Below are 15,563 nucleotides of genomic sequence, written 5' to 3'. Positions count from 1 at the left end.
TAGAGAGAGAGAGAGGGGGGGGGGAGGAGGTTTTTACGCGTACGTTCTCGATCTGTCGGTACACGGTCGCCCATGTGCATGCGCATGTGCATGGGGTCGAGTACGTAAGCCATTGGCGATGGTCAGTGGTCCTAGAAGACGCCCGCATAGAATTTCCTGTACGAGCACAAGATCCAGCATTCATCCTTCGCGATGCGAATTTCTAACAGCAGATTTGGCGCCCGCATACGCATATATATGAGGACGCACGGATGCTGGTTGGGAGAAGAACCATCGAGGTCGTGTCCTTGTTGAGGACACGTTGGAGCATCTGATTGGTTATCTAGGATAGAAATATCGGGTCTACGGTGAGCAATCAGGGCCATGAACGTCCTAGGGAACACGAAAACCCGATCTCTCCTCCTCCGGAACACCGGAAACGAGACGAAAGGGAAAGATAGCTGTATTTAGTAAAACGACCAAAACACCCTTGCCGAAAGAGAAAAACCACATGGTACAAGGACCACCATCATCCAACGGCTTAGGTACGGATCACCTTGGTGTGGGGTCCATGATTGGCACAGGAGGGGACAGATGGACCGTGACGAAAGCGACACGTTGTACGATCAAACGAGATGGCGACACGTTTCACGAATCGCATCACACGGATGAGGACGACGGGGGAAACAGGACAGCAGGTCCACCGGAGGGATGAGTTCACATGGATCTCTGCGGTGCACGAGCGGGTGGAGGGGAGATCACGTGTGGCTTGCGGATATCATGGCGCCACGTCATTCTCGATCTCTGGCCATGGAGTACTAACAGCTTTCAGGAAGACTCGAACGTATTTTTTCTGAAAAAATTTGTTTGATAGAGAGGGCAAATATTGTTGGCATTGAATGCGAAGTGCAAATAAGAGTTGATTCAGATGATTCATACAATAAGTAGTCGCATTGCGATATTAGGGATTAATGGGCCATAAGAAGGGTGAAAAATACATCATTATTACTAAAAATTTTGATACGATATTAAAATCATCACTTGTCCTAAAAATTTAATAGGATGAGCCATAGTTGCTAAAGCAAGGACAGCATAACCAATAACAACGAATTAACATCAATCAAGATTGGCTGAAAGGCCGAAAAGAATGAGAATCAAGTGCATAAGTTGAGATGGATGTACCGTGGAATTGTATGGATGCGACCGGCGACAACATGGTGGAAATCAATTACGATTAGGAAGGGATAAAAAAATTAGAGAAGAATTTAACAAGAAAATGATGGACTTGATGCCAACGAAAAAAGATGGCAGTAATACCATGAATGAAAGTTGAGATATTCTAAGACATCATCAATGAATCATGAAGGATTCATATTATTGATGGACCTCAGAGGTTTGGAACAAGAATCCAACCAGATGAGACACGTAACCAACATTCTGAATCCAACTGTCACATTTCCATTATCCGAATTGCCAGGCATGTGCACTGAATGATCCATCGAGACTGGCACATGCATCATATGATCGATAAAGACAGGACGAACAAACCTTGTAGATGGTAGGTCTTGCCATGTACCTATTCTCTGTACCAGCACGGAAGTGCAAATGATGTTACCAACTCACTGGGAGGGGCTGGCTGAAATTTAATAACTCATCATCTTATGTGTGGCTATTTTTGCCCATCTTGAGAGGAGCAAGTGCAATCCTAGCAGATATGAAACTGAAAGGACTAGATTTTTCAGGGACCTAACTCATAGCTCATTTTGATCAAGACCATTTTGGACTAGCGCATCATGCATTGTATTTATTGTTGCTAATGAAAGTTAATAAGCACTTCCAATAACATTCCAGGAAAGAATTTGCATGCATACCTCTAGGTTCTCCAGAGTACGAGGTTGCGAAATCTAGATTAAAGAGAAGGTTGTCATACATTTAGAAGGACCGAAGAAAATGGGGAAAGAGAGAGAGGATGGTCGTTGATGGTAAATACTTCAAACAAGAAAATCTGCAGGAAAAATGGGGTACTGCCAATATTTTGAACAGATATCTCTTGCCGAGTTCAACATTTTGGAACTGAAGTTGAAACTTTAGGTTGCAAAAAAAAACAAGGAAGAGTTAAATCTTGAGCAAGGAGTGATGTGAAATGGTGCAAATGATCTCCTGGGAATTCAGTCTGTGAAAAGTCATTTGTAGTGAATAAAATGACGACATGGATAAGCACTGTAGTGAAAAAACTATCCTGCGAGAGGATTATGATATAAGGTGGCAATTCCTTAAAAGAAAAAGAAAAAGATACAAGGTGGCAAGGGATGGCAAATACACTGGAGCTTTCAAAGGACCACAAGCCATTCACATGTAGTGAATTACAAACATAAAGAGCCATCCATCAAGGACCAAGGTCCGCATCCCACCCAGATGTTGCCATTTGTCTCATGTCTTCGATTGCAATACTACAGCCAAAAACAACACAACAGAAATGCATGCAAAGTCGAAGTGTATTACTGTACAAGACTGTTGCAGATCAAGATCTTCTATCTGTAATTGTTAAGGTACAAAATGATAGGACCCTCACTCGAGTCCATGAATATATCTTCACTACCATGAGCTTGTTTAAGAAATAACTGCAGAGTTCGCTTATAATCTAATGAAGATGGAGTTTCTTCAAACTTACTTTCACCTCTGACTAGGAGTAGATACAAGGTTACTCGGATCTGCAGTCAGTTGTCCAACTTAGGCAGCAACAACTTAGTCGCTGCCTTAGATTCAAAAAGTTTCTTGTTTTTCACCTTTGGCAACCAATAAATGCAGGCTTCTAATATGCAGCTATTCTTTGGTGTCAAAAGATCCACTTTCTATAAGATTCCACTCTAAACAAATTTTTATTGCCAAACAATCAACTGCCCCATGCAAAGATTTCATTTAATCATTTAGTCCTCTGAAGGCAACTGACATGAGCTCTTCAACTGTGTGCAACTTACCCCACCATATTATGTGGTGGCTGCCATACCAGTTTGAGCATTATCATCCAAATTACAAATATGACTCTTCAGCAATAGGCCGTCTGGTTGCACCTGAAACCATCCAAGCTTTGATTATTGAAACTGATTACCCATGACTGGCCACTCTTTTTTGAATACTCTGATGAAATTTCAAATTCGCACACGCGCTCGCAGAGAGAGAGAAAGAGAGAGGGAGATCAGTTGATGTTCCACATTTAATCAAAGCTTGAGCTGGGGTAATCTGTTGTTGTAGAGAGGAAAAGCTTGAAATCTTTTACGAAAAGGTTGGACAAGCTCTTTTGTATGACCAATCATCTAATTAATCCAAAAAGGGCACGACTTCAAAAGACACTTCAGAGGAACCAATCGAGAAGGATAATAGGTTCACATATCCATCAATGTAACTTTCCAACCATGTATTTCCCCATCCATGCAACTTTCTTCTCCATACAGAATGCGACGACCTTTTGCTGATTAGACAGATTAATATTAAATTGGTCCTCAAATTTACAGCCAGGAGAATGCTATAATTTATAGGATGATCATGTACCCATTCAATGGCAGAAGTTCTTGTCCAATTTTTTTGTATCCCATTATGGTCAAGCTTAGACCTGCCTACTTTGTTATCACAGTAAATTTGACCATTTGTAACGCTGCATGGCAACAGCACCACTTAAGCTCATGTTGCAGGTGACCACCGGGTTATAGGAACATTACTAAAAACTGACAACTGGATTATAGGAAGACGACTTGTTTATGCTGAACTACCAAATGACACTGAACAGCCTTTTCCAACAACTTAGAAAGGTCCAGCTTGGTGGATACAATATGACTCTACAGGCAGTATGAATCAATAAAGAGATATGGAATATGTTCTACTAGTCAATCATTTTTTTTGCCCCAGATACCTAGTCTGGTCAAATTAATGTTCCACAAGAAGATACGAGCTGGCCTGTCAGTAAAGTCTTGATGATTGTACCAGAGACAATTCTCAAAATAATTTGACAATAAATTCAGCTAGCATTTTTAAAATATTAGTCAATTAAAGCTCCATAAGAACACTTATTGTGAGATTATAGCTACAAAACCATCAATGTGATAATCACAAGAACAATATAAAACAAGAACTATGGGGTTGCAGTTCCTTACAAAGTTCAAAGAAACATATAGAACTGTAACAAAATTGTATATTAAATTGACATCAAGGTCCAAAAATATGTCATTCAAGATCTCTTTGTTATAAATTATAGCACCTTATAACCAATTAAATATTGGAACCATCAATTAAAAAATGGGCCAAAACTACAGTAGACAAAATTTGAAGTCGCAAGAAACAAAATAAGAAGGCTTGCTAATGAAAGAATCTATAATCATCTATGTCAAGAATGATGCTTGCTGGCCCAATTTTTTTCAATTTCCAAGAACAAGTTAGATAATTATGTTGCTGAAGCTTCTCGGGAAATTCAGATAAAATGCTGAGTTGGGTATTCCTGTTCACAACCATTGTAATCATAATAAAGCCTTTCTCCACAAGCTATATCACGACAAGCAACCAATAAGGCCCGGCATTCGCCATCTACATCATATCTGACACATTTAATATTCTGCTTCTTCCTACTCTCCCTGCAACAAATGTGTAGTTTCAAGCATGACAAACTTTGAGATTCCTTTTCAGTTATATTTGCAATTGAAACTAAAAGTATTCACATGGAGAAGTGACACCTAAGCAACAGTGCAAGGCAGAAATACATGGCCAGGAATGAAGCGTATATCATTACATAGAAGCTAACTTTACCATACAAACAAATACCTAGAATAAATGATGATGATTAAGGGGGCAAATATGAACTTACTGATTATGGTTGTTAATGCCATTGATGAAGCGAGCAATATTTCCACGTTTATCAGGACAGATAACTAGACTCTCAGATGGGTTTGTTGCAGAAAGAAGGGTCATAATGCTGTCGCAATCATCATGTTGTCGGTTTAGCAAGTAATCCACATCTCCAGTGTATTCAGCAATGTAGGTCATATCCTTTATATGTCCATCAGCCTGTACAGTGAATCTGCATTGACCAAATTGTTATCTAATTATCATCCAGAAATAATTGTTAATTGTCCACTAAACTAGATCAGAACCAAATTAAAAGAAAATACCCTTCAAGTGAATCATAAACTACTAAAAGTGGAGGACATTCTCCTCTTTTGTACATGGCCCTGCAGAGCTCTAACGTTTCTTTATCTTCTCTTGGAAGGACCTTGAAGAATGTGCAGAATAAAATAAGAATAAATCAAGGTGTAGAAAGTAAGAGAAACTTTTCAGGAAGTTAAGAAAGATTCCTCAACCTGCATGCCACCTTTTTCCAAAATTGCTTGATTAGCAGATCTAGGGGCCATCCCAGGCATGTAAGTTAGCTCATTACTGAACTCTATCTGCAGTGTTGTTAAGGCAGTAGCAAGAGAACCCATTTGTTCAAGTCTTCGCACTGGATCTTCCGTTGGATTAAATGGCAATATCCTCCTCCTCTTCTTATGCATAACTAACAGCATAGAACGTCTCCTGTGCTTCCTTGTATCTAAACCAAAAGAGATTCAGAAAACATAGTACCGTAGCATCTCATGCAAGATAGACAAGATTATTGAAGATATATTTGGTAATTTGGACAGAGGTGGTGTTTTGCTACAAGTAAAATGTAAATAAGCAAGGAAACAACTAGAATTACGAAGATATAAAAAACAACTGAAACGTTGGCAAGTAAGTTTCATTTTCTGAGTATATCTGGAAATACTAAGTAATTGTATTTGCATCAAATGGTGTTGGTGATCTGAGCTAAACAAGAAGCCAGAGAGATCTTGGGGTTTACCTCCAAATTCAAAAGCATATAATGGAATTTGAAAGCATTCTTGACACATAGACATCATGACAGAGATGTGGAAGATGATTAGCTGCTTTGGCATAGAAATACTCATGACCTAATTTGCTCGCATAATCACACAGCAAGAGCAAATCTAACAAAACATACACCTCATATGTTATGCTCCCATAGAGTTTACTCAAGAATGAAAGTCATGTACATAGCTGAGTTATGATGTCGAAGGTAAGGAAATGAAAGTGAGAGCATTTGAGGAGTTAAAGGTCATCATATTATTTACAAAAGTAGAACTAGAAGCCAAGTCTCAGAAAGTAGTCTTTAAAGAGGTCTTTGTGATAATTCGTGTGCACATTCTAATCTAAATGAGAACATTCCTGCAAATTGCTGGGATCTCGATTTTAGGGTTGCATCAACAAAACCAAACTATATTGCTCGTGATAGTGGTAGCGTTCGCTGAATTGACCGAACCATGCAGTTCGGCCCATACTGAATCGAACTGGCACCAAATTGGAACGGTCGGATTAGTTCGGTTTATAAAACCCCTCCCCTCCTCTAGTTTGATGGTTCGAGTCTTCAAGAGCCTTCAAGGGTGCTCTCACTCTCTCTCTCTCTCTCTCTCTCTCTCTCTCTCTCTCTCTCTCCATCGAACACTTGCTCTCACTCTCTCCCTCCGACACTCGCTCTCCCTCTCTCTCTCCACTGGACACTTGCTCTCTCCTCCCTCTTTGATGCTGAGAAGCTATATTCCACCATCAATGTAAGCCTCCCCCCTCTCTCTGTCCCTCCCTCCTCTCTCTCTCTTTCCCCCTCTCCTCCCCCTCCCTTCCCACGATTTGATACACCCCAGCTCAGTATTGTACATGCCGGTACCATACTGATCCAGTCACCAAATGGTATGAGCCTCAATACTGGTCTGGTAGACCTTAGTGGTAACTCTGACTATTCACACATCGTATCCACCATCGTTATCTCATCTAGAGAAGACTACTCAATGTAGGAAAAAAATTCACCAAGTTATAAGCATCATAGTGAAATCAATCATCCCCGCTCAATATTCCTCACACTCATTGCCACCTTGGAACTTTCAAGAACTCAACATTTTTTCATTATGTTATAAGGGGCATCATATAAGGTGCTTCATATCCAACACTTACACCAAATTAATAAATGGTTTTTAAACCCAGCAGTTACTTAAAATGGCTAGTGGACAAGTTGTCTACCAAATATATAGGAGCAAAAATTAGTAATTCATGTCATATATTTTCTCTTATCAACTAAAAGCATTGAAATTTCAGTTACCAATCAAGGAAAATAGCATGCCGTTGTAAACTATAATTCATTCTTTAGACATTCTAATGATCAAATATCACATATGTCTGCCAGGTAAAGGAAAAGGCTTTACTTCAAGTGTTTCCAAAATGGGATATACGCATACCATGTCAGAATGCATGAGTTGGGAGGTTCGGGTTTGAGGGAAAATTATTAATTTACATGTCGAATATAATTGGAAATACACTACACCATATTGAAAGAGGATCTTCTCTGCTATTACGAATGTAATTGCCCCATCAATCTCGTAGAATCTTCCCATTCTTATGTCCCTCTGCACAGCTAGGAATCATAAAAGACTGGCATACAGTGGCCTCACAGCGAAAATGTAGCAAATTCTTGCACTGTCGAGTTCTTCCTTCTAGCAAAAGCCTCCAAGAGAAGTGAGAGATAGAGAAAAGATAAATAATATTTAAAAAATATGTTTGGTAAAGCATTGTGTATCTAAAAACCGATTCATATTAGATTCTCTTTTCAAGGCCTTCTTGGGTAATCTAGCAGGCTTGGGCCGAAATTTTCGCTGGACTCATGGACTAGGAAGCCCATTTCAGCATGGCCAATCTCAGCCCAACACTCCCCAGCTGAAATCCTATGGGAGGGCTTTCTTTCTTCTTGCAGACCAACATGCCCAAAAGCTAGGATATAGGCCAGGAGTTCAGCAGGCTCTTAGAAGATGTGGGCTAGCTGTGCTAAGAGGCCCGATTCCTATAAGATATTCCTGCAGGATATATAGGAATATCCTAATAAATCGTTAGTTGCATAGACTACCTTTGTGTTCAAGAGATCCTTCATTGATTTTAGAGTCGCATTTATACTTTTATTTGCAGCCACTTATATCTAGCTTCCTTCTTCCTTTGTTCTAAAGCATTGATGAAGGAACTCTACTCTTCCTTTCATGTACTTTTCGCTTTCTTGACGTATGATTTTTAACGTTCAAGTAAAAACACTTGTATTTTTTTTTCCAATGGGTCTTTTTGCTTCCAATTCTCACATTGCTTTCTATACTTGGTTTTGTGAACTATTGACAACCTTGGACCCAACCAAGTTTCTTTTGGAGGTTTCTATCATATGCTTTATTTACCTTAATATCAAACATTTTACCAATGATATATAGTACTCCATCATTCATCCAAAATAGTCTGAACAATCATGCTTCTAGTTTATGTAAATCATAGATGCATTGCCACTTAAATTTATTTTAACAAGAGAATCAAGGTAAATTTTCAATTTTTAAGGAGCCACACTTAAAGATCCCAAGTGATTCAGATCTTTGAAGTTATCTTGAGCTCCCAAAGTTTATGCTGCCTCACAAATTACCCCAGATGAATCTAGACTGCAGCATGCTGTCTTGCATGAAGACTCTAGAGGACTGATTGAGGAATTTTTTTCCCACAGAGGCATTTCAAGATACCATTTATTCCCCATAGTCCTCTCATAAATTAACATCACATCATCTAAAAATACATATATTATGAGACCTAGATATCCCCTTCATGTCACGTTTTAGCATAGCACTTGTTCTCCATTCTTGTCACATAAATTAACATTCCCCTTCAAATGGTAACAAATGTGACAAGGCTTGGAGATCTCTTTCAAGTGACAATGCATGCCCCATCACAATTAGAAATTTACCATTTTCACAAGGCTCTTTGCAAACCTGTTGCAAGTCTAAAAATTTTTGAAACAAATAAAGAATAAGCTTCAATGTCATCAAATTTCTAAAAGAATTTTCCCAAATATAGTTAGTGCGAAATAGCTGAACAGGGATAACAAAGAAAGAAGAATAAATTTTCAAATTATGAAAAAGAATGAAAATCTAATATCTGACATTTGATTACGAAAAAGAGAAAAATCAAACATAAAAGGGGGCGGCAATGACATGCAGATTGATCATCCAGCTCCAAGAGAACTACTTGATAAATTAATAAAATAATCTAGGCTTCAACAAAAATTCATAACCAAGAAACCAATAAAATAATCTGCTGAAAACCAGAGAAAAATCGACACTTTTTTGACAAAGTATCACCTTGGGAGGGCCTACATTTCTCCTCTTCAGCAGTAATCGAGCACCTCTGAATCCGGAAAAAGTCTATGATCTTCGTCTGCATCAATGGAAACCCTAACAGTCCCCAAACCACCGATCATATCACCTCACTCATCCGTTACACAAAATTTTATCAAAGAATAGATCAAAAAATCACCAAAAGAACAAAAAGGTAATTTTCTTTTTCTGTACTTTTGAACGTCGGCTCTCCGGCGCAGCTAGGGCACAACCAGGGGCCAGTGGGAACCCTGACGACGATCGGGCGGAGGCAGAATATATGGTACCCTTTGTCGCAGCGGTCGCAGAGGAGCATCTCCTCGTCGCGGTCGCCGGAGCGGCACTGCTCGCACTGGACGTCGGAATAGTAGTCGCCTGTGACAGGCGGAGCTGGCTTCGCCCTGCGCATAATCTCCGCCAGGGACCGGTACTTCCGCGGCGACGACGGGGACGGCGCCTCCGTCCGCTTCCGGACAGACCCGTTGGTGGGGGAGGGGCTCTCCGCCTCGGGCCCCTTGGGCGCCATATCTGGCGAGCGGACAGGTCGGAGGGGTGTGAGCGGTAATCGAAGGGGTTTTCCGGCGGCGGCGCCACCGCGATTCCGATCGCCGGCGTACGGAATCGAAGGGTTTTCTATCGGAGCTCGGCGACTAGGAGAGAAGAATCAAGGAGAGAGAAAGATCGAGAAAGGAGAGAGCTTTTGGCTCGCGGGAATTCGAGAGAGAACGTGTACGGCCAGATATCAGCTGACGTGTAATGAATTCATTTGACGTACTCGCGGGCGCCCGTTTTTGTCCACTAAAAGACTAAAATACCCTTGACCTATGGCTGAATTCGGACCGTTGGAACGATGGAACAGTTAAGGGTAATTTGGTCATTTGTCGTGCCCGAGGATGGCGTCACGTGACATGAGCGAGGAGCAGGTGTAGGAGCCCGTAGAGTTGTGTAACGTCTCTTTTTTTAAAATTATTTTTTTTGTTAATTTTAAGTCGTCTCTACGCGTATCTATATTATTAGTTATATTAGTTTTGTCTAATAATTCCGTAGCCGTGGGGAGGGTTTCCTTTTGTGGAAAGGTAGGGCAGATTTTGGAAAGACCCCGTCTTGATAAGAAACCCTACTGTTTGCACTTGTGGTATCATCTCCTTGGGGTGATTGAAGAGAGAATAGTTATCTTATTTTATTTTATTTTTTTTCAAGAGGCGAGGAGTGAGATTTAAATAAGAAGAACTTTGCGTGGGGAGCGATAAATTTGAATGGGATGGATGTAGGTTGTGAGAAATTTGAGATCTAATGAATAAGGGCCTATAGCTAAAGATTATATGCTATTTATTTGGGGTCAAGTTCATGATTATTTGTGGATTGTTACATGCATGGTGAAAGTCTTAATTCATTCTCTATCACATAAACCATTTTTTTATTCTTTATTAAAATCTTAGAGAGAGAGAGAGAGAGAGAGAGAGAGAGAGAGTTCAAAACTACCATATCTCTATTTGATACATTATATTTTGTTTTCAAGCAAGTGTTTATTGCTCTAGATTATACTAGATTTGGAAATTAAATGTAATATATGAAGAAAACAAGTGATCAAGAGATTAGGAACGCAGTCAATATGTTGCAAGGATAGCCTCGGAGATGAATGGTAGGATGCCTCTAAGAAACTCTTCTATATTTTAGAACTAGACGAAATTAGAGCCAAGCATATGTGATATACATGAGATGAAACACAAATGATTGTGCATTATTTTTTTGTGTACACCAAAACAAACAATTGGTGACATAATTGATAAGTTGGATGAAATACAAGCACAATAGATATGAGAGGGAAACATATTTCTTTGAAATTCAACCAATAAATGAAACTACATAGAATTGAAAAAAGTTCAAGAATGGAGAAACCTCCTCATAGCTCACATTATATAATATAATATGAGCAACTTAAATTGAATTGAATTGAATTTATGAATTTGCCTACACAACCAAGCGCTATTATTCTTATAATCTACCTTATCACTTTGTTGCATAAATTAATAAATGCATGGTTATGTGAGGATAAATTTTATTATCTAGCTAATGTATTTGCATTAGTTTTCAATGTCCAACAATGATTTTTTAAAAAAAATCTTTCTAATCATACTTTATGATGTAACAATTCTTTTTTATTATTATTTTGTACATAACTTATGGTCAATTTGGACTCGGTGTTAATTCTACCCACAAATTTAATACCCGAGATCGTATTTTTGGAAATGTATCACCAAAAAATTGAAGCCAAAATCTCTAATTATCAAGCAAAGGGGTATGACCACTATGCATAAATTTGACCATGAGTTACATAACTTTATTATCCATGCTCTTCTTTTGTTTTCATAAGAATATGTGATTGGTTAGATCATTGCAATCACCCTTGCTTTAATTTTTCTTTTTTCAAGAAAAATTATGGATGACTAACATTAGCTTAATTGATTCTTGGATCCCCCATAAAAACAAAATTTAACAAAATTAAATTCAAAATGAATACCATTTTACAGCAGATATCCTTTCCTAATCCTCATATATTATTGATTAGCCTATTTACTTTGATGTTGGCTGCTTGTTAGTTATTTGTCAAATGTAATCGGATAATATGAATCCATAGTATTTATTTAAAATGCAAAATAGGCAAGAAATCTCGATTTTTTTATTGATTATTATCTTTTTAATGCCTGGTTATGATTATTAAGGATTTTTTTTTTTGGAAAATGATACTCATTTATGATTCCTAGACAAATTTGTACATGGATCTAAGTACTAGATTGGCAACAATATAAGCAGATGTATATCAAATATTCAGTGTGTGTGTGTATATATATATCAAATGTTTGAAAATTTATTGGACAGTCTAAAATTATATATCACCCATCTCGGATTCATATCCATGGGCAAATCGACCAAGGATAGCAAAATATGTTTTTTTATATAAAAATAACATTTAAGTATATTATTTGTGTAAATATCACATAAACAAGAAGCATCATTTAGCAGCTTCAAAAATTGATCAAGTCCGCTATATGAAATGTTCTCCGTTTTGAAGAATGAAAAATTAAATATCTTACTTTTTAGAAAAAATAGAATAAGAGAGAGAAAGATCCACTCAGATCATAATTATTTACGTGGAAATAAAACTAATAATTTACAAGAACATACGCATATTCTCGTAGGTAGTTCATAGAATCACGAGAAATGTCCTCGTATTCTTGCCAGTTGACCTCTTCAAATTCAAAGTCTTAATTATTTATCTTATCTTTATCACTTCAGCTCTGGAACCCATGCCTTAGGTTTTTGATGTGAGCTATTTTTTTTTCTTTAAAGCAAATTATTGATGCGAGCCTTTATCATCAACTTATACAGTGATAAATTCCAACAATTGGATGACGCAAGAGCTGCAAATCCAGCTGGTGGATGATGAGAGAACCTTTCCCAATTGTCCATGAGCCAGCCAGGAGTGGTGCAATGCATAGTTATCACTGCCCTTCTTGGCTGCTTTGGATTTTTTTTCTTTCCAAACTGCACCTTCGCATCAACTACTTTTACTTCAGATGTCGTTTCAATCATTTAGTTTAATTGATATGTAAATTTCCTGTACATATTATACATGTTTGGTAGTATAAAAGTTCGATTTATTTTGGCATTTCACCTTTCCAACCAATGTCTGCTCTCTATGAAATTCCAAAAGAACCACATATGGTACCAAAGATTAGGAAGTATGAAACTAAAGCAATACCTTTTTTTTTCATAACATTACCAACATTATCATCTTCTTCCTACTTTGAGATTTGCAGCTGGCGGTCGGCGTATCCCGCATTTGACCGTTGTCGGGGCGGAGTTACGGGCAGCCTGGGAGGATATCTTCTATGCGAGATGCGTTCTCGGTGCTGATAAGATGTGCCTTAAGTGAGATTCCTCGGTGATTGACTGAATCCGTGGTATGGACAAATATGAGGATGAGGATGACCCCCCACTGATCGGAGAGATATGTCGACTGACCAGAAAACACCTCTTTTCAGGCAGCACATGTGTTTTGGGAGGCGAACAAAGTAGTAGACTGGGTCGCCTCATTTGTAGCTCGCTACTCCACAAAGTTTATCTGGACGTCATTAGCAGTTTTACCTCATTCTCTATATTTTTTACTTTCTTTTAATCTTACTCACGTTAGAGCTATATAAAATATCGTTTTTAATACCAAAAAAAAAAAACTTCATTACAATTTAGGATTCTGTGTTACTCTCTATACTTTGAAATTACCAGGTTTGCTTCAATTTAATCTTACCTTAGGCTTAGCCCCATGAGGTAACCTGTCTTTTGAAGTGAATTGTAGTCAAATCCCATGGCTGCGTACGCTCTTTTGCTGATTCACACTAATAGTTAAAAAACAAGCTACAAAAAGGTACAGACATAGTCCCATCATAGCAGCACTAAGACTATGATAGTTCACCATCCAAATAAGTAAATAGATAAATGGATTGATGGCTGTATAGATGTATGAATGAATGTATGAGTGAATGAATGAGTGAATGAATGCAAGCATGAGGTATGGATGCAGGCATGCCGCGTCTGGCCAAGCACCTCAAAAACTTTGGCCACCCAATACAGTATATACCCACCTTCTAATGTTTAAAGCCCCATATTTTTACCTTCCAAGCTACTTATTTGTAGCCAAAATTGGACCGGGCAGAGTTTACCAATTACGGCCATTCATGTTAAAAAATTGGGAACTGTGTTCGCCCTCCTTAATCATTTACTTATTTGGCGTGATGTTAGGTAGGATACTTAAAGATTGGGAACTGTGTTCGCCCTCCTTAATCACCATCATCACGCCAAATAAGTAAATGATTGTGGGACCCTCTAGAATTTTTTTTTTGTTTGATGTGAAATTATTGGAGTTTTTAGTTTAAAATGATGGTATTACCTTTTGTATCTTGGCTAAGAGGACCAAATTCAATTTCGAGTAGTATTTATCATTGTTTCGATCGTTGTCGAGTGAAGCCCTGCAAGCTCGAGTTTGGCCTGCTCAAGAATTTAGGCTTCAGCATTGAAAAATAAAACACTTTTTTTAATACAATTGTAAAAAAGAAAAAAGAAATAATTAGTAAACAAGAACAGACCAAGTCATTAGGATATGCCATAACTCTTCTTGACACATCAATTGTGGTCCAAAATACCTAACGGTATCGTGTCAAGTTAAATTGACTTTCTTGTACTAACGGATCGTGTTTAAAAATGTGCTATTAATTCCAAAAGTATCCAAAATCTAAGAGTGGCAAATCCTGATACGTCCTTGTCCATGGGAACTCTTTCGAAATAAATAGATTCAAGGTAGCCATTTCAATGTTGGGTTGGAAAACAGGTTAATCTAAAAACTATCATATTTTATAGATGGGTGGTTTAGGTTAGGAGTTTTTTTTTTTTTTTTTTAACCCAAACTTAGTTCAACTTGACATCAATCCGACACATTATCACTTCTATTTGACTCCGGCCTGCGAAACTGCAAGAACCCATCCAAAATAAATTCATTAAGTTATTTTTTTTACTTGGGTCAGAAATGGCCCGATCCAAAATCAACTCATTTATCAATGGATGAATATAGGCTAGGAATTTTTTTTTTGATCCTAACTTACTTCGACTCACCCAAACCTAACCTTCCTATATTGCTACCCCAGCCAAAAGCTAATGATATGCTTCTGAAAGCATCTTTTTCTTGGGAGAATACATCTTTTTACCTTTCTTTGGTTACTAAAGTTCTCTCTTAGCATTCTATAGCCAAGTAATATATACTAATTATCATTTATAAGGGTTAGATGATGTGCTGTACTTAGATGAGCAACTACACAACTTCAAGATGGACCCCAACTGCAACAAATTGACATAATTCTATAGTGCAATATAGGTTACGGAGTAGGTCTCACATGGATCATTTATTTGTCAATTCAAGTCCAAGGGGTAGCTACATGAGTAATTAGGCCAACTCTCAAGAGCCACTAGAAAAACGAAGCCATAAATTCTATAAAATACACATATAAATATATATCGAGAAGTGTCTTTTGCAACGTGCAGAAGCAGAAGAGACGATACAGAAGAGTGATCTCTAAGTATTTCTAAGTATGTTAGTCACAAAAAGAAAAGTCGTTGGATCATTGACTAATTATTCAATATTCTTTTTTATTTTATTCTCTTCGAGCCAAGGATGAAATGTTCTTTGCATCAAAATATCTAAATTGCTTCATATGCTTATATTTTTTTCCAATATCGTGATTCATCTCTTGTATCCTCTTTTAAAATGCCTCGTAACTTTTTTAAATTTGT

At 38.0% G+C, this 15,563-nt stretch overlaps 1 protein-coding gene across 1 annotated transcript; it reads right to left on the bottom strand.

The window, feature by feature from the left end:
• Positions 1–2,462: 2,462 nt before the first annotated feature.
• LOC103714298 (probable Histone-lysine N-methyltransferase ATXR5) lies at positions 2,463–9,943 on the bottom strand. The gene is made up of 6 exons (XM_008801501.3): positions 9,417–9,943; positions 9,207–9,299; positions 5,325–5,554; positions 5,136–5,236; positions 4,832–5,044; positions 2,463–4,601 (listed from the first exon to the last, which is right to left on the bottom strand). Exons 1-6 carry the CDS (start codon positions 9,745–9,747, stop codon positions 4,442–4,444), a joined length of 1,128 nt encoding a protein of 375 aa, XP_008799723.1. The 5' UTR covers positions 9,748–9,943; the 3' UTR covers positions 2,463–4,441.
• Between the last annotated feature and the right edge of the window lie 5,620 nt (positions 9,944–15,563).

The sequence above is a fragment of the Phoenix dactylifera genome, chromosome 14 (genome assembly GCF_009389715.1).
Source record: "Phoenix dactylifera cultivar Barhee BC4 chromosome 14, palm_55x_up_171113_PBpolish2nd_filt_p, whole genome shotgun sequence".
In the NCBI taxonomy this organism is placed as follows: domain Eukaryota; kingdom Viridiplantae; phylum Streptophyta; class Magnoliopsida; order Arecales; family Arecaceae; genus Phoenix; species Phoenix dactylifera.
Note: the sequence above shows the minus strand (reverse complement) of the source record. Positions and strands in the feature narration are given on the sequence as shown.

Excerpts from the sequence above, each read along its gene's own strand:
- LOC103714298 (XM_008801501.3), bottom strand. The coding sequence starts at position 9,747 with ATGGCGCCCAAGGGGCCCGAGGCGGAGAGCCCCTCCCCCACCAACGGG. Across the intron at positions 9,300-9,416 it reads CGGAGAGCCGACGTTCAAAA|GGTTTCCATTGATGCAGACG; the intron begins GTACAGAAAAAG and ends GGGGACTGTTAG. Across the intron at positions 4,602-4,831 it reads GGCATTAACAACCATAATCA|GGAGAGTAGGAAGAAGCAGA; the intron begins GTAAGTTCATAT and ends CATTTGTTGCAG.